Source organism: Heliconius melpomene, chromosome 13, assembly GCF_056956725.1.
Source record: "Heliconius melpomene rosina isolate 202511_hmr_F chromosome 13, ASM5695672v1, whole genome shotgun sequence".
NCBI classification, from domain to species: Eukaryota; Metazoa; Arthropoda; class Insecta; order Lepidoptera; family Nymphalidae; genus Heliconius; species Heliconius melpomene.
This window is the reverse complement of record NC_140401.1, coordinates 3,294,776-3,314,499: the sequence shown is the minus strand read 5'-3', so window position 1 is coordinate 3,314,499 and position 19,724 is coordinate 3,294,776. Positions and strand designations below refer to the sequence as shown.

The window sequence follows — 19,724 nt, the reverse complement described above, 5'->3', positions numbered from 1 at the left end:
GTAGATAGCAATCCAAATAGGACTTACACACCATTTAGGGTCAATATTTGCAAAATAACTTACTTTATACCTTAAATTGATTGTTTAATATATATTTTGTATGCAGGTCGGACGTTAAGCAGCGGCAGCGGGCAGGTGTGCAGGCCGCATTTCCACACGCCGTTGCATCCTTGGCTCGATTCGAAAGCCTTGGGTAGCGGCGCCTGGGGGAGCGGCTTCCAGCAGGACGCTGCGCCCTCAGATAAACCCCTCTCCCCAGCCCAGCATCCACACCCCCATCCCTTATTTTCCTTCCCGCCTACGCCACCGAAGGACTCTACGCCCGATTCTGTCGCCGCGGCGGCGCTCGGCCAGCAGGACTACCAAGCTGCCGTAGCGCACGCTACAGCGATGAGCGTCGCGTTCATGCAGCAACAGGAACTACCACTGTGCGACGTGAAGCCCATGATGGGGGCTCCCCCAGCGAAGCAACGTGAAGGTGCGCAGCCAGACTCGTGCCCCCAGGACAGTCAGCCCTCTGGGGAATACAACGCCGCCGCGCAGTACAACGCCGCCGCCGGCGACTACTACAATTACCAGGGGAAGGGGTATAGTGGGCAGCAGCAGAGTAAACCGCGACCGAACAAGACGCGAACTAGCGCCGGTGAGTCCCCGTGGACTAGGCACGCCCATCACCGCCACACGCTCGCACTTACACTGATACACGTTTATCACATCACTATATCATATGTATAGATAGAACAAATTAATTTCATATTGTTTTTTACAACTTCAGTTATAAATTTTTTACTCTTAAATTTGACATATGACATTGATAAAAAAAACAGTTTTTTCAATTAAAAACTCGATAACCTCAAGACTATCGATAAAACTAAAACCGCAACTGTTACATCAGTTGCTGTTATAATTTACTATATATTTTTCTTGTGACAATGTGATGTGATGTGATATGATGTGATGTGATAAGCGTGGACGCACTGGAGATGGTAACACGGTTTCTGTACATCGCAGTGTTTTCTTTGTGTCACGAATAACGCTTGGAATAATTGCTAAATCGGTGGAGGTTACTAACATTGCATTTACTTATACTAACTCATTAACAAGTAAAACAACAAGGTGCAAAATTTAATTTAATATCCGTATTAATACTAAATAAGTTAGGATTTCTTGCTTAAAACATTCAAAATATAGCCGCGTTAATTAATTCATATATGTATGTATTAATAACTCTGTGAAGAAATATTATAATACGTTTTCAAATTCGGACGCCTCTTACAATTACATGCAGTTTATTGCACAGATTCAGAACCGTATCAACAAAATAATTTAATATTTAAAAAACATTTTCTAAATAACATAAAATTATTTTGATACATTAAATTGAAATAATCTTGTTTAGGTAGACCAAGTAATAATATATTAGTTTAATTAACTTCTTTCCTCTATAAATCTACATAGACGAACAACACCAGACAATTTTTCTTAACCGCCGTTTCCCATTACCTAATTGCAAAGCTATTGTTTTTATGTGAGTATTTACTTCTAAGCTGATTTCTATTTTATTTTCAAGACAATCTTCGAAGCTGTTAGCTTACGAAACCGTCGACTCATCTGTGTTTACTTTAAATTTAAATATGAAAGAGTTAATCGGCGTGAATCTACTTATATTTTAATTATATGACTTTGGTACATCCGTTGTAACGAGTTCATTATTTTTGAGAAGAATATGTATTTTAATAACGAAATATTATAATGATTTTTAAATTATTTTTAATTTAACGTGTGTGACATTGAGATAGCTCGTTTGATATAAGTAGATATAAAAATGTTATTGTTATATATTATAATATATGAACTCCACACAAATACTATAGACACCAAATTCGGGGCAATAATTAAAAGTAATATTCGCGTAATATTGTTCGAGTGACCTTTGCCGCTAATGCTGCCATTGTTGCCCCAACAATTGGAGCAAGTTTTCGCAATAATATGACGAATATTCATATAACTGAGAATTACTCAACAGTAATTGTATTACGCGGTTTATTTTATACGTAAATATGTAATTATATCTCTCATAGTTAAGCTTTGACAATGGGAGAGAACAAAAAGCGTTCGTTGATTGTCTCTCATTACGGATTTAAATTTACATGCTAGCGCCAACATTCAATTGGCAGCAATTATGATTATTCAATATTTTGTGAAATTTCTACCTTTGAAAAATGTCCGATCTCACGATCTGGTGGAACTGATCTTGGATCTTGGGTGGGTTCTCATGGGTAATTAGAGTGATAGAGAAAAGGTTGGCGTTAATTGCGGTGTGCGAGAAAAAGTGGAAGCATGTTGTCAACGGGCTCATGTTTATATCATGGCGGCTCGCTACCGGAAGTCGCGGTTCTTATGGAATATTTTATTCATATGCATGAACGTTAGTTATTATATTAATATGGCATTGAATATTAAAATTACGGATCTCGTTAGTATTTTTTAATAGGTTGAATTATGCAATTTTACCTATTCCGTTTTATTATGCGTTCCTTTTGATTATGAATTAATTATCATTAATTAAATGTAGTATACTATAATTTAAAAAATAGTTATAATTAATGTAGTGTAAGTGAAGAAAGAAGAAGAACAAAAATGATAGTTACGCATTAAGATGAAGACTTGCAATGCATATGCAAATAGCCGTGTATTTGCATTTTATAAAGTAAACATTAAATAAGCAAGTGGATTTATTTAACTTGTCCGTATAAAGTAAAATTATTATTACAGTCTTTATAATAATTTGGTATAATGAGAATATCAACCGGTTTTCGAGTGAACTCATTCCTGTTAGCATTTGTAAAAAACAACATTACCTCCTTTAAGTAATTGGAAATTGACTTACTTAGTACTTATATTTTTTCTGCAGTACACAAATAATGTTATTAAAATAAAATTGACAATATTTTTACAATAATTCGATATTGATAATTATTAAATAATAATGATTATGCCTTAATGATATCCTGCTGTGAATTTAATTTAATGCATTCTATAACTTAATTAAAAATCATTTCGAAAAGATTTTAACGTCTGATAACAATTATATATTTAAATATTGTTTGTTATGTTTAAACAACTACAGTATGTTAGATGAATGCAGGATCTGACATTTTTGTTTTGGTTTTGTTTAATTCCAAAAGATTTTTGCTGCAGAATTCTAGGCAAATCCGCCCGGACCCGACCTCCGAAAGTTCAAGGAAATCGCCACAAAGCCTTTGCGAGTATTGTTAGGTCGATTTAAATTTTATCTAATATTATTTAAACAGTTAGATAAACCTACTATATCTATAAAATTTTAATATAAATATCTATATTTTGAATCTAAATATAGCTAGACGACATTGTTGTTGCTGCACCCACCAGTATTGTAAATATAGAACTTAAACTTTAATAATATTTCTGTTGACATTTACAAAGTCATAGCCTTGTATATACTTGGTAAAATAAAGAAGTACTTAGGACACAAGACCAACTATTACCTACTAAAGCGATATCCTCAAGCAATTATCTAAAGAGATACACATAAATATAGTTTTTTATGAATACGAATTGAGTTCGAGATAGAAAAAAAACGTCTTATACTAATTAATGATTTATATATTAATTTAATTAAATACGAAATGATTGTTTTTTGATATTCACATAAATTTTAAGTAACCTATAAATCTGGATAGGTGAGGAATTCTTAGTATTTTACACCCGACCTCTAATACTAGGTTCAAGGAAAACGCCACGAAAGCCTCGTTCGATTTTAGCAGGATGTCTATCCTCAAGGTTGGAGCTGATATACATATAATATGATCTTATTATTACTTGACAAGTTTATTACAAATACAGCCTTAATAAGATTTAAACCTGTAGCTTCCGAGTATGATTTCTAAGCTTATAGATTTAAAAAAGCTCATATGTGTTGAGCTAGAATATTTTTTAAGTGATTTTTGCTTTAAAATCTTATACTTTATAAATCATATATTTTACTTATTATTAAATACAAAAGAATGCAATGTTATAAAATAAAGCGAAGAACCGGTAAACCACGAAAGTAAATATTGAGTTAAAGGGACATTCAAATGGCGCATAAATTGTGGCTATACGTGTGAACGTAGCTATATCGCGAAGTGAGGCAGTTCCTTAGAAGTGACCTTAGAACAAACTCTAGAAGGACTACATAGAGTAATTATAGACTGTTTAATAATTTATTATTTATATTATTAAAAAAATAAATCAAATCAGTTGCACGTTGTACCCCGTATACATCAGGGTACCCAGGGGGAACCTAATTAATTAAGTAAAAAATATACAAGTAACTAGTACTTCTGTAATAGTAGTCATTTAAAAAAATATCACACATTTAGATATTTTATAGTATACCAACGCGTGCCATTTTTACGATGCTGTTCTGAGGTGGAAGCAATATTATGATAATGCGGCTGCCCGGATGTGGCCCATTCCATTGTTGCCGATCTGACCTCGCTATGCCATAAAACAAGCGGATTTTAGTAGAAATTAAAAATTTTCAATCTCATGTACGCTATTAATCTCTATTATATTTCAATTATAAGAACTTACGATTACATACATTGTATACTGTTTTGTTTTTTTTAAATATATTAATATCTTTAGATTATGAAAGTATTAGCCACTAAAGTTAAGCTTTTAATATAGTAGGTTAGTTAGGCAACTTAAATAATAAAAGATTGATAATAACAAACTAGCACAGTTATTCGTAAAGCATTAAACTTCTAAATAGTTTCTTTGTTTACTTTCTAAAACAATACAACGGTACGTTCACTTAAATGCCATTTAATTTAAACTACAATCCCAGTGTTTCGACGATAATTCAAATGGAACCTTCAGTGCCTTGCACTTTAGGGTTTTGGTTCTTAATGAAAGGTCTTATGTCTTATTATCGAGTACCTCTTATCCGAACTAAATTTAATATTACAGGACTGTTTCTGTGCAAATCACGTAGAGTTGTGCCAACAGAGATGTTTCGCAGAAAGTTGCGCAACCAATTAGTAGAGTCATACTTGAACGTAAAAATTCTGATGGCTGCCTAAAATTGCGAGTATAATTATGGCCTCTATACCTTAGGAATAAATGCTATAATAGAATAAACAAATTATGCAGGTTTTCTAGACGTGTGTGATTGTACGCCACGGACCGCCGGTTAAGAGGAATGAAGCCCGCAAGAGGGACGGCTCGTAGTGAGTTATTATTTTTGTTTGCTATTCTTTTATGTTGGAATTATACTGTAATAATTTTTGGATATATTAACATAATTACATGTCATTTAGTATTACTATATATATTTTTTTTTAAGTATACTAATAACAAATATAATTTATCGACGGTTAGAGCACTTTGCAATGGTTAGTACTATCCCGCCCACTTATCTAGTTTTATTTAAAACATATTAGCTAATATATTGATATATTTTAAATATAAAATTGGTATAACGAATGCATAAGTAATTTAATTCTCAGAACATATAATTAACATAGTACGAAAAAAACATCACATACATTTTAGAGGTTAAAGGCCTCAAATGAAATAAATTAAACGTATAATTAATTGTTTTGATAGTTTTTTAAAGAATACAAAGAGAACCGCTACCAAGCTATATAAAAAAGCGGGTACTAATGAATAATTTTGTGTTAAATATTCTTGTCTAACAATATAGGTGTGGTAGGCAACAATACAGTGGTCGTCATGGTCCGCCGGTACAGCACTAGTGTGGGATACAATTGCAACACTACACTAAATTTGCATATGACTTCGGCGGAACTTCAGTGATTAATTCATTATAAAAGTACGTACTTGCAGACCGCTAAATATATTTTATATGCATTTTTAATTATGTATGTGAAAACAATGTTTAAATATTAGGCAAGTTTTGTTTAAAGAATTTTAATAAAGAGGCCATGCGTGGCTCAGTGGCTAAAGATTGTGACTGTAAATGCGATAGGTAGTGGGTTCGATTTTGTCTCTTCTTCGCTTTGGTATCACGGCAAAGCGTGGGGTTAAGTTCCACCTACCCTGCTATTTACAAGCGGGATACAGCGTGAAGCTGACAAAGTTTTAAAATAATATAATTTCAATTTTTTTATAATATATGTAAGTAGTTATATATACGATTGCAAATACCATCGATAATTTCTTTTAATAGAAAAATATCTCTTGAGCACGTCCAGCCACCTTATTAAGCCGGCGTCATATCCCCGCTGTATAATTATACAGGGTGCGCTGCCGCTCGTTGCAACTTGCATCGGCGTCACACGTAATTATCTGGCCGTATGATAATAACCAATGCAAATATGACCGCCGCTGCGTTAGCTGTGAAATATTACTTCATTTTAGATTTCATTTCATATTATTCTTTTACATATCATAATTGTATCAGCTTCATGGTGTATGCCCGTATGTAGCATGGGTAGGCAGAGGGAACTTAGTGTTGAGGCACTCCGCTTCCCACTTTCCGTTGGGTTCTGTATCTGTGTGAATTGCGTGTTGACTGGTGTAACTCAACGCTGCCATTTACCTCGGCACCTCTCATTTATAAACGTTACCCAAATATCTAAGCTATTATTCAAAATAAATATTCCAACCAAAACGTAAATCGAAACAAAACTAATCATCGAAGTCCATAAAAATTTCTATTTGCATGCAGACGTACAATTAAAGCATAATAACAGCCTCTGTTGCACAACAAAGAATGGTTTTAAGCATTAATTTAATGGTTTGTATGCAAAATAGCCACACCGTTACGTGGTGGTGGGCGGACGAGAGCGTCACGGTACGCGGGATCAAATTAGTCCTTCATTTAAATTACATTACCCCCTTCTCTTTAATGTAGGTAGCAGTTTTTACGGGCTGTCTTCATTTATTTTGAACGCATCGATAGTCGCCGATAGAGGCCAGTCGTGGCGTAGTGGTACGTGTGATAAACGCGACTGGTTGTGGGTTCAATCCACACTAGGTGAAACGAAATACTCGTATTTATTTAAATTTCTATTTTCATTTCTTCGCTCTGGTGTCGAGGCAAAGCGTGGTGTTGAGTTGTGCCATTCAACACGCAATGTCTCCAGAATTCGGCGGAATGTGTGGTACCGAGTGTCTTAAAACAAGGTTCCCTGTGTCTACCCTGCTATGTGCAGGGTACAGCTTTAAGCTGATTTCATTTGATTTTATTTGCATCGATAGTTTCCTGACGGTTGGGTTCGTTCGTTATTCGCAATGTCAGCGGCAACGCGAGATTGCAATGGAATATTTTCCCAGCGCGAGGCCGTGTGAAAACTGGGAACCCTCCTCTCACCCGGAGTACGCTCGCTTGGAGACTCTCGAAAAATAAAAACCGCCCACTCGCCTACGTAAATATGGCAGATGGAAATCTTTTATCGCGGTCACGTAGCGTCGCTGCGTCACGACCGCGCGTCACTCCGGCCCATAAAGAGCGTGCCGCATTCTAATTTCGAGCGAACACTGGAATTTTTCGCTTCAACTTCTACGACCGTTCGGGATAGGTTTATCTCTGGCTGGACAGGCACCGTTATGTGCGCACTAAATGATATCTTTATTTCACGTCAGAATCACGTCCACCAACGAGGCGAAGTTTAGATCGTTCGATAGTCGAAACGAGAACGCAAATAAACTAAAAGTGTACCTAAATATGAACGTAAACGATGACCGCCATGTCCACGAGCTAAATTAATAACATGTTTTTATTAAAATTAACAATTGATCAAAATCGTGGTATCTTAAAATAATATGTGTGATTTCGATATATCGAGTGGCAAAGGTTGTAAATCTTATTCTGCCGCCCGCGGCCAATCGACTTTCACAAATATTTTATCAATAGAGATGTTTGTATTGAATTTGATCGTTCCGTGAGAGACACTATCATAAAACCCCAAGTTACCATGTAATATCCTGTTATTTTTTCCATAATAATCGTTATTGGTGTTTATTTATTAGAAATCTCCGAACAAATTACAGGCTTTATCGACGTATAAAAAATAAAGGGTTAGTCCAAAAAGTTGAGAGAGTTGTCGGTCGGTTCGATCGCAATAAGTTTTCGATAAGGTCCGGGCGATTTAATTGCCGGTTGTGCTCTGGTTTTACATAAAAAAGATAAATGGCCATACTGCCTCAAGCTCGGGATCGTTTCGTGGTGGGTTCGGGAGTTTTTTCTATCGGATATTCGAGCACTTTCACCTTTCTTGTTAGATTCCTGCGCGGGAACTATTATTTATTCAGCGCGCCGCCGCGTCTACCCGGGGACTTGGATAATCAGATCTAGATACATACGATTATGATATAGATAGATATCTTATCTTTATGGCAATAAATTTCTTACGCTTAAATTGATATTTACACACTAAAGTGGGTTACAGTTTTATAGCTAACATTAAATTATGAGTGTTTAATAGTTGCCTAAAGCCCTCGTGGTTTTATAAATTTTAAAGTACAAAGATTTGTATGAATTATGTGTTTTTAGGTATTTAAATGTTAACAATATAGTAAATAGAAATCTTTTATCTAGGTAGATGTGAATATAACTGAAGGAGCACAAACATGTGACTGTAAATGGACAGTATTTCAATTCTTAGCTCTGATGTCATCAAAGTGCGGCGTTGAGTTCCGTAACTGAACACGCAACGCTTCCAAAATTCGGCGGAATTTGGGGGGTGGAGTGTCTTAACATACTGCCTAGCCTGCTACATGTGGGATACAGCGTGAAGCTGGAAAAAAACATATAGTAAAGCACAACTTTGTTGAATTAAAATAGGCTGTGGAAGAACTAAATGGATTTTTAAATTAATCCCGATAAATAATCGATTTTGGAGAAAGAATAGGGGCGGATCGATGTTTTCGAACGAACGGATGTTCTTATTAAAAGTATTAGGTTTATGAACAGACGTGTGAATTTAATTTCGCGTAAAATCCATACAACTACTAGTATATCTAAGCTTATTAAGTTTACAAACGGATTACGATAAAATAAGAATTTTAATGAATATGTTTTAAAGTAATATTACGTTACGTAAGTCGCAATTGTTTCCCTGGAGGGCGACTCGTCTTGGGGTTAAATACAAACTTATGCATGTTTTTTACTTAGCGCATGCTAACTTACCTATAATTTAATTTGAAATATTTTACATAACTTCTATAGAGTATTGAAATAGAAGTCAATTGATACGAAGTAGCCTCAGATTGTTTTTTTTTACTTAGACGGATGTATTTCACGGTTGAGATGCTTGCGTTGGAAATTGTTATAAGTTGTGTATATACTCGTATAATACAATTACACATAGTGAGAATTAGCATGTAGGTAATACTTTATGGTTCTTTTGCGCTCTGTTTGTTATATTGCTCTTGGATGTTTTTGCAACAGTTTTTTTTAAAGAAATTCGCTTTTGTTCATTTCTGTGAATGAGTTTATACTGTTTTTTTTATTTTTATACTAGTAATAATTTTAGTTTTTATCGATTATTTAGTAATATATTCATTTTTTAAACGTGTTTTGGTTATTTGATTATTTACGATAGCATATTAAAGTTAGAATTATTTATTGTGAACAATTTTCTTTAAAGAGTATGTTTAAGAATTTATTTTATGTTAATTGTAGGGTAATTCGCTTTACTAATGAACAACGTCACTTTCTATGTTTCTCCTTGCGTGTAAAAAATCTTGATATTTTTCCTCGAGTGAAACTTGACTCGCTTTCCCTTGTTAATCGAATATATTATATTTTCTCAGTAATTGCATTTCAGCTAAATAATAGTAAGAAGGATATTAAAATATTATATAGTTAGTTTTATTGTGCATGCTTAAAGTATATAGTAAAATTCGATTTGTAATGTTTCTGAATGTGATTTTCTCTGGTCTTTCCCAGCCTGCCAGGAGACAGGTAAATAACACTTGACTCACAATTATATTTTAAATTGTAAAATGTCAGCTTTAAAAGTATTACTTTGCTTAATCTAAACAATCTATTAAATCCAATCTTTACTCATTGAAATATTAAAAAAAAATAAATCATTCATAACTTAACAAAAATACATACTAAAGCCCCCCAATACTAAAGCCCCCTTAGTTTTCTAGTTAGTTAGCTACTATATTTTATGCATATAAGCTATAACCCAATACATTATGTGTACAGAGGGTCGCGAGTGCGTGAACTGCGGCGCGACGAGCACGCCGCTGTGGCGACGCGACGGCACCGGCCACTACCTCTGCAACGCCTGCGGACTCTACTACAAGATGAACGGACAGAACCGACCGCTCATCAAGCCCAAGCGGAGACTGGTGAGTGTAAGAATCCGACCAATTTCCTCGTACATTCAATAAGACTTACAAATATTATGGATTTGATGTCCAGATATGAGCCTGTTGAAATAGGAGAGCAAGTGTCGCGTAATCTATAAAATTAGATACATTTTTTTATATAGACATGCATTTTCATATAATTAAAACCTGTTTATTTATAATAAGGTATTCATTAAAAAAAAACCATCAGTCGTCTAAAATAATGGCACTTAGCAAAGAATTATCGTATCCACTAATATTTCTAGTTTTTAAAAATAAATATATCATTTGATAATAAGCGAGCAGCGAGTTTAGCTCTATTATAAAATGTAATACAAGTTGAAGAGACGGCGAGACCAAACCCAGAATGGGTGTTGTTTACAGTTAGGGGCAGTAATAAAAAGGCGGGGCATGCGTGCGAGCACGACAAACTCACAAATTGGGCTCTTAAGAAACCTGAGCGCTTTCAAAGATCTCTACGTCCACGAAACTAGCTCTATGACCGCCATAAATCTCCCAGTTAAAGTTTAATCTATGGTCGGGCACGCATAAAACTGAAACAATGCGACATGGCCGCTGCCTGCTGGCTGCTGGGACCTCACGTCGCCGGAACCCGTCTGAAGCTAACGACTGGCCCGTGCCCACTATTGTACAATTACCTTAATATCCTAGTTGCTGACATAAACTAGATGAACGACTGCGAATATTTGCTTTTATTCGCTAAATTATATAATGTCCAAACATTATGATGTAATCTTAAGGCTAGTACTGAACTAAAAGACTTTGGTCTCAGTTGGTCCTATATAAAAACTACATGTACGGCTCTACCATGTTTTTTTAAATCTTTTGTATTTTAATTTCACTTAGCTTGACGTTGTAAACGTTTCCAGCCACTGGTAGCTCATTGAGTCATGGTTTTTAAACCCGGATGTAATGATACTCGCGTAGTTTTAATATAATATGGAGTCAGTGTACTGTACGGTGATACCGTTAATGCAGGTTGCTCGAGATTGAATTCTCACTTTTAATTTCGTTGTGGAACTTTAAGACAATGCTTGCTTCCTTTGAAACGGAACTAGCAACGGGTTTGTTATCTTACGAAATATGAGACAATTTAATAATGTTTCTATAGTTCGGTCTTTGATTTTAATATTTATTTTTAATTTTTAGTTGACCTTCACTCAGTCATTGTTCTCCTTTCAAATGAAAATGAATAATATAATAAAATATGATGTACTTACTTACACAGTAAACGGTTTTAATATATATGCAAATAACAGTAATTAATTTAAAAATATTATTTCCGAAGTTACGAATTCGTTGTGAAACCTAACGTTTTTGAAACGAATTACTTTACGAAACCACGAATAATTTGACACCAGTCTTGCACTGGCACACGAAAAAATTGAATAGTTAAAACAATAATCATTATAAAATAGACTAATTACTTAAATGTACTTGACACGGATGGGAATGGAAGTGGGAACCTCTTGACAATACAATTTGGGGTTCACCGCAAATGAGACAATGGAACTGTTGGACAATTTCATAATAAACAATTAATGGCGGTAATTGCTAATTAGGAGTTAAGATAACTCACTTTGTTCAATTTGTTGTGTAATAAAAACGTATTTTGAGTGAAGATTAAGTTGTTCGCGTGGAGCCGGCCTAATTTTTTAATAAATTTACTTTTTTTACTATATTATGGTAATTTTTACGAATGTATTATGCTAACTTTTTATTTCTTTTTCTAAATAATTAATTAGACAAGTCGTAGTGTAGGGGCACGAGCGTGTGGCTGTAAGCGTGATACGTCCTGGGTTCGATTCCCTCGCTCTGGTAACGAGGCAAAGCGCGGGTTTGAGTTTCAACAACCAATACCTCCATTATTCGATGGAAAGTGATCAATGGAAGTGCCTTAATGGTAACGAAGTATCTTAACACTAGTTTCCCATGTTCTCTCTGTATACCCTATTTGCGAGATACAGTGTGAAGTCAAAAATAATAATAATCAATTATAACATATATTACATAGTTGTACATAGTTGTATTCTAAGTTTATAATGTTTATATAATAACATAAAGAAGTAAATACAAATGCAAATGCTATACAAGTTCGTTTTCAGTCGCAAGCGATACAACGCCACTTTTGTTTATAGCGGAGATGGGTGTGCGATAAGCTTTATTGTTCAGGTTTAAACGTACTTTAGCATTTGTTAAATGTGATGTTTTTAATTTTTAAAATCAACATAATGTTTTTGTTCTTAAAATATTCTTAAATAAAAGTAGATAAGAATGGCCATATTAGTTTTGGCATTTTATTAAAAGTAGTAAGAACTGCCTAAATACGATAGGTTTTTGAATACAGAACTATAATCTTTAGTTAAACATGCACATATCATAAAATTGATGATTACTTACTTTACCGATGTCTTAATAAAATAAAATTTTACATAGCAAAGTCTAGACTCACAAAATAGACGATAATTGACATCCTACCATTATTAATATAAAAAAAATCATAAAAATTGTCATAACAAAAAAAATCTTATTCTCTTATCAACTAACGTAGACTTCAATACGAATTCCATAATGAATAAGAAGCGTTGACAATAAATAAAAAAATGTATTTCCTATTTATCTTCAGATAAATGTTCTAATATCTCCCACGCTATCTAATCTGTCCAGATGGCTTGCAAATGCCTCAATTATTAGGTACTATACAGTATAATCACACACCTAAATCTCTACATCCTCATAATATACACGAACAACTCGAACCAAAGGCGGGCGGTCATAGAACTTGCCTATTTGGCATTCATGGCCCCAACAAGTGCCAAATAAATATTACAATAAGAATTCTATAGCTCCAAGCCTATGTATGAGTCGGTCCCACACTGTCTGCCTTACGTGCCTGCCCATGACGTCATATGAGGAATGTTCAAAAGAAATAAAACGATTGTTTTATTTAAATTTATGTTATGCGAAATATTTGGTTGAGCAAATAACAATGTATTATAATAAGATATTTCTTTTCTTTTTTCTTTTTATATCTTTTTCTACTACATAGAATGATTGGAAATGAATATTCTTAAACACATTCAGATTGTTATTTTATCGATTGATTCTATAAATAAATGATGCCATTAAACGTGCATGTCAATAGTTTATTAATTATATTTCGAGTAGGAGGTTTTATTGTCCATACGGTAGTGACCGTTGTCGGTGTCGCACGGGGCCGGTCGCCGCTCATCGATCACTGTGAGCCATCGAATAAATCTTGCTTCAAACCTCGGTGCAAGTTATAAGCGAAAATTAAATTATTATTATAATTAATTTTGATTATAAAAACAATAGTCCCTCCTTGTTTATTTTAAAAATAATGTACATATCTACATTATAATATTAATAGTGTATCTAAAGAATAGCATCTCGTGGAATTTGTCTTAATCTATTTAATTCAGTAGGTCTGTACGGTTATTTGCTATCTATTGGTTTTGAATATATATTTTTTAAATAAAAATAAAATACTCTAATCACTTTAATATTTAATTTAAATTTCCACTAAGAAGTTTAATTATAGATGAAATTAATGAAAAAAACATGCAAGGTGAATTAATATCGTGATTCATTTGACTCACTCATGTGTAGCTGGGTCGTTCACGTCTCGCGGTCAACAGATTTAGAGATTAAAGTTGTTTTACTTTGAAATTATAATAAGAAAGTATATTATACGTGTATAATAAGTTAAAATGTTTATTTTATGTATTAAATGTAAAACAAAAATGTATTATTAAGTCACGTACAGACAAAATTTTAGTTGTAGAGCATATGTTTTCTTTCGAAGTTGGTTAAATAACATTCATATCAGACATTTTGAAGATATCTGGCTTAGCAGTAGGTACAATGGGTTCTCACGCATGCCCGGTGAGTGACACGGCCTCGCGGCGGGGGTGCACTACGTTTTATCAATCTCACTCAAAGCTCAAAAGTCTTACCTGCGCAACCTGTAAGGCACCTGCTAACATACTTATTACATTTTTATAATATTTTAAAACGTTGTTCAAACAATGACTTAAAAATTTATTATGTTCTGATAAAATTGCCCGATGCCTAGTTATACCGAAATGTTATGTAAATTTTAAATATACATTCTTAGACTCATTGTAAAATTATTATTATTATTAATATTTAGTTAAACAAAAATTTTCCTTACTCTAAATATAATAGATATTTAAACTATTTTGCATATCTCATTATATCTTTTTCATCTATTTCTCGTAAAAACAATACATATACCAACCTTAAAATGAAAATGCCTAATTAATCCAAAATATGTTGGTGTATTTCTACATACTTTAGTTCTTATTTTACTTTCAAATAAATTTTATATAAATACCTTATGACGCGACACTACCCAAACGAGGTTGTGCCGGAGAAATACTCGAGTCTCTTTTATTGCATTTCCATAAACACGGACCCTTTTTTCATCCCACGGCCGGAGCTCGAGAAAAAAACTCCACTTTTGTCAACGCCTTGATTGATATGGTAACCTTCCCTTGTTTTAGCAATAACCCAAAGTCTTTAGTTTGTTTTTTCACCATCTCCTTGTACATTTTTATTTGCCACGTCGAACAGGTTTGACACATCACTAAATTTTGTAAGAAAAATGACAATTCTCAGGACCTTCCAGCGGCGGCCGGATAGCGGGAGGTGTTATAAATTTTCAATTTTTTACTTCCCGTTCATTGTTGGGAACCTTACGTTTTTGTGTACGTACTTTTGTGTATAGTCTCCTCTACCTGTAATAGGCGCCAGTGGCTGTGACATTTATGGACAGGATATTGGAAACATATTAATGCCGATATTAATTATGAGGAACACTGTTTTTGGTGGTAATAAATTCAAATAATACGGGTGGAAGTTTTTTGTTACGTTTTGTTGTCAAAACATACACAGATGATATTCTTTTCCATTTAATAGACGTTCAATAGTGAAGGTTTATATAGAATATGGGAGGCTCGTGTAATCGAGTGATGCGGTTAAACGGATCGGCTTGGAGCGCGGTACGTGCGATTCCACCCGTGAAGCGAGGAGAATCGATTGCCAGCTACACGTATGAACTCAATTGGGAACCTGTGCCGCGTTACGTCCCTATCAACGGAGTCTTATTGTATTTAAAATTAATCGTAATTTGATTACAATTAGACTGTGTAACGCTAAGGTCGTCATTAGTAACACCTGTCAAAATGACGAATAAGCTTGATCTTGTAATTTTAAATGCCATATGGAACATTTTCATTACAGAGGCAGTGCTAAGAATATAGTACTGGATGTAATAACTTAATAAGGGCAACATCTCTCGAAGTGAAAGATCCTCGTGTTACACAAATCGTTTCGCACAAAGTTATTTATCGGTAGCCGCGCTGTGTCCGAGAACGCCTTTGATTTAGAGCCTTAAATTGCATGTTGCAGAATTATGAGAGTACTCCTCGATCTTCAGAGCATACGTTATATTATAAGAGTTGCAATAATATTTATTTTTTCATATAAAATAGAACTATATTCATTAGGTACCTACTTTAGCTAACTCTACTTATAAGAATGAAACCAGATTCTTAATTCTCACACGGTTGTCCATCTTCAAAACGCCAATCATCATATTTCCTCATGTTGTTGCTCCTATAAGCAATTAAGAGCATTAGGCAATCGTTTGAACGACATCAAAGGCGAAGGTACTACCGTGTTACGTTATAATCTGGCTTAGCTTCGTCCGATCTGACAGACTGTAAGTGCTGCTACCGTTGCTTGCTAGTGACGTACCTACACCTGATCGAAAGTCGATCTACTAAATAATTCGAATAAGTGCTGCTACCGATAGTGATGTACCTACCTACACCTGACCCAAAGTCGATCTACTAAATAATTCGAAGCGCAACTGTGCAATGGACTTCCTCAGCAATTAGATAGCAGGAAACCGCGGCTGTCATTAGAACGTCAGCGCCAACTGTTCGAGAAGTGCTCGAATCACGGCCCACGCTATTATAATTAGGCACAACGTGCAGTAAATACAAATAAATAAAGATCGATGGTATGGCAGCCGGCAATTTAGCGGTGTGCTCGTTGCGCTCAAATTGTTGGGTGCGTTGTCTCGCTGACTAATGACGCGACTCCCGCGCCACTAAACTAACTTATTAATATATGAATATTATCAAATCATTTTGGATATTTCCGCCCATATGTTATAAGAAATTTTAATTTAAAATTGGATTTGTCAATGGTGAAGAAGAATATTCCTATAAATCAAATTGAATGTTAGAGTCGACTGTAATCTTACTAATGCATCGCGAAATGTTTGTTTAAGTTTGTAACGTTTTGTCAACTGTGGTGTATCGTCCCACGCGCGCGCCGTACAAGCCACCACTTTGATCCCCAGTTACTTCCGCGTTGAAGCTCTACGAACACTTACAGTTTATTGTGAATTTTATTACATTATTGCTTTTACTTGAACAATATATATGTAACTCATAAAATAATCATTCGAATATTTTAGTATTAGTATTCGTTTGATAATGTCAATTTTTACATATATATAATTGAATTTAAAACAGGAAATACAATGTAATTTTCTGCTAAGTTAACTTCATTCTAGACTTCATTTCATTCAAAAAGGCCAAAGAAATAATATTGCTCTCACTTTCCGCCGATTTCTGGAGACATTGCATGTTGAATGGCGAAATTCAACGCGGCTGTTTGCCGCGTCACCGGAAATAAAAATATAAATGTAAATAAATATTTTATTTCCTCGAGTGAGGATTGAATCCACAATTGTCGCGTTACAGTGACACTTTTGTGCCGCTGCGCCACCACCGCCACAAATGCATGCAAATTAAATTCAGTATATTTTCTTCTCAAACGCCCCACGATACTATCGATTACGCGTTGGTGCCTTATTGCTGTTCATATATCTATAGAACTTCCCACTTTTCTTGCTGCTTCCTCAGCTCCGATCGCGAGCGTTTAGAAAAGGCAATTTCGTATGCATCAGAACTGGTTGTTCACCAAATATGAAGGTGTACCCGATACATTTGTATGTATCTCCCGATCACCAGATCGCGGCAGATCCGTCGTAATTGACGCAATCCGATATCCGCGACGCGACGCGATAGCCCTACAACGACAATACCACGTTAAATGTTAAATGAGCCGCGTATTTACATAATTGCTTTTATTTGTTTAAGTAATCGTGCATATTGTAACAGCCTTTGATTAATCGCGCTATAAAAGAACGCTATGCAGTAATTACATTTACATTAAACGGTCGCTGGTGACTTACGACTTTATTACTATTGAATAAATACATAAAATATATATTTGAGATACCATCAGGTTGCTCCGTAATAGGAATAATGTTTGGAAACCACACTAATATGAATATATTTACCTGTTACAGTGTATGTAAGTACATAATGAAAGTAGCGTTGTTAACACATCCATAAAAAGAAAAACACTTATAACTTTATCGAAATATGATAAATTCTAATAGACTTCGTTGTGGCGGAGTTGGGTTGTACTTATACCTGATTGCATAGGCGTTGATTGTGCGTTTGATTCCCACTTGATACAACGAACGTTTATATTGGTTCTAAATACAATGTAAATCTGGTTAGGCAACCCCTAACTAATGCATTTAAGATGGGCGGGAAATGGAGAGCAAAATTGTTTGTCACTAGGCTCTCCTTGCTTTCCTCGCATTATGCAAGAGATGTAAAATCGAGATTACGAATAGATTTATGTTTATTTTTAAACGTAAAACTAGTTAATTAGCATAATAAGCTCGTGTAAGAAAGAAACAAACTGAAATAGCTTTTCCCCAGTTCTGAGAAGAATAGTTACATATGTATAAAGTAATCACATTGTTCGAACGTGTTAAAGACCGGTTGGTTGCGAGTAACGAGCATTTGGTATACAATAGACCTTTTAGCGTCATCTCAGCGCACGTCAATCGCGAGTCGGCCTCCACGTCGGTGAGCGACAAGCTTTATTATCCAGGGCTACGGTTACCTGAGGCTACTCCTGTGGCACATAATTATTATAATTCCAATAATTGATCGCCGCTTATGTAAAGTGCTCTAATATTAAGCAAAGGTTATTGTGTATAAAGTTGTCTAATTGTTTATTTTACAATTTTAATAATTAAATTAAAATGCAGGGAAAATTTGTCACATTCTTTATTTAACTGATGAGAAACTCTTAAAATGTAACTATTATTGCATAGTATTTGGTTATTTAACAGATATCTGGAAAAGAATAAATGCGTTCTTCCCTATGTATGTACAGGAAAAACTTAAAATGATTCCTTTTATTACCAATCTATTAATTTAATGCGACTTGTTCCATAGACTAAGCAAAAAACACCTCCCTTATAGAATTTGTCGTTTTAACGTATAATGGTGATAAAATAAGGGAAACGATCGATAAACGGTTATAAAATTAATCGTATACGCGAGTCCGACATCTATGATAACAAAAAACGCGGCGAGCCGGTGGGACTCGTATAAATATAAAATAAAACGCATCCACGAGACTGACGTGCGTCCGGCGTCACTTAGCAGCGCTGGAATGATGTGACAGCCTTTGCCGAACCGAATTCCTCTTTCAGATTTAAAATTAAAAAGAAGACAAAAAGATAACTCTCTGAATCTGTTCCATTGTGTTCACGTTTTGGACAAAATTTAAATGGTTTTTCGACGATCAGAATGTTGGATTCGGCGTTTAAATACATACACTTTCGCGGTTTAGCGCCATGTTTTTTCCATTTTCTGCGCATTCCGACGATACGAATGTGAGGCAATGCGGTAGATTTTGTGCGATTAAATCCCGGGGTGTGATAGGAATGAGTTGTTAGTGTTAACGATTGGGAACCAACTAAGCTGTATATTTTGTCTCGTCCCTTACACTTAGCCTCTCAGCCTCGCTTTATTTATGTACTTAGCAAAAGTGACTTTATTAGCGCTAATCCAGTTTGTAGATGCAGTTTATTCGTATACACTATACATATTCATGTCGATATGTTATAAAATAGTATTTTTTGTTTTCTTTATCCCGAAGTACAAGAGATATAGGCTTATTTGAGATATTTAGAGTGGCAATATGAATGTATTTATAAAGCCCGGGCGGCCTCTTCCTAACAATGCTACGCTTGTCGCGGTCTTGGTGCAGGGTTGGTTCAATTTTTTCTCATGAGGATTTCAGGATTTCGTAATATCTGATAATTAAATCCTTTAAAGAAGATAAAACCATATTTTCTTATCCCCGAAGAATATAATAACTTAGTAATTTAAAATAAGTTACAATAACGGATCTAA

General features: G+C 34.7%; 1 protein-coding gene across 6 annotated transcripts in view; it reads left to right on the top strand.

Annotated features, from left to right (window-relative positions):
• The window catches only part of grn (GATA binding protein grain), a 77,128-nt gene that overhangs the window by 27,477 nt on the left and 29,927 nt on the right, over window positions 1-19,724 (top strand). For 2 of the 6 annotated variants that reach the window (XM_085196441.1, XM_085196443.1), the window contains exons 3-4: window positions 107-643; window positions 10,211-10,362. In XM_085196441.1, coding sequence (XP_085052567.1) covers window positions 107-643; window positions 10,211-10,362 — 689 coding nt within the window. Of the gene's footprint in view, window positions 1-106; window positions 644-9,943; window positions 9,959-10,210; window positions 10,363-19,724 lie in introns of all 6 variants that reach the window. The other 4 variants (XM_085196447.1, XM_085196445.1, XM_085196446.1 and 1 more) reach the window with 4 other exon arrangements.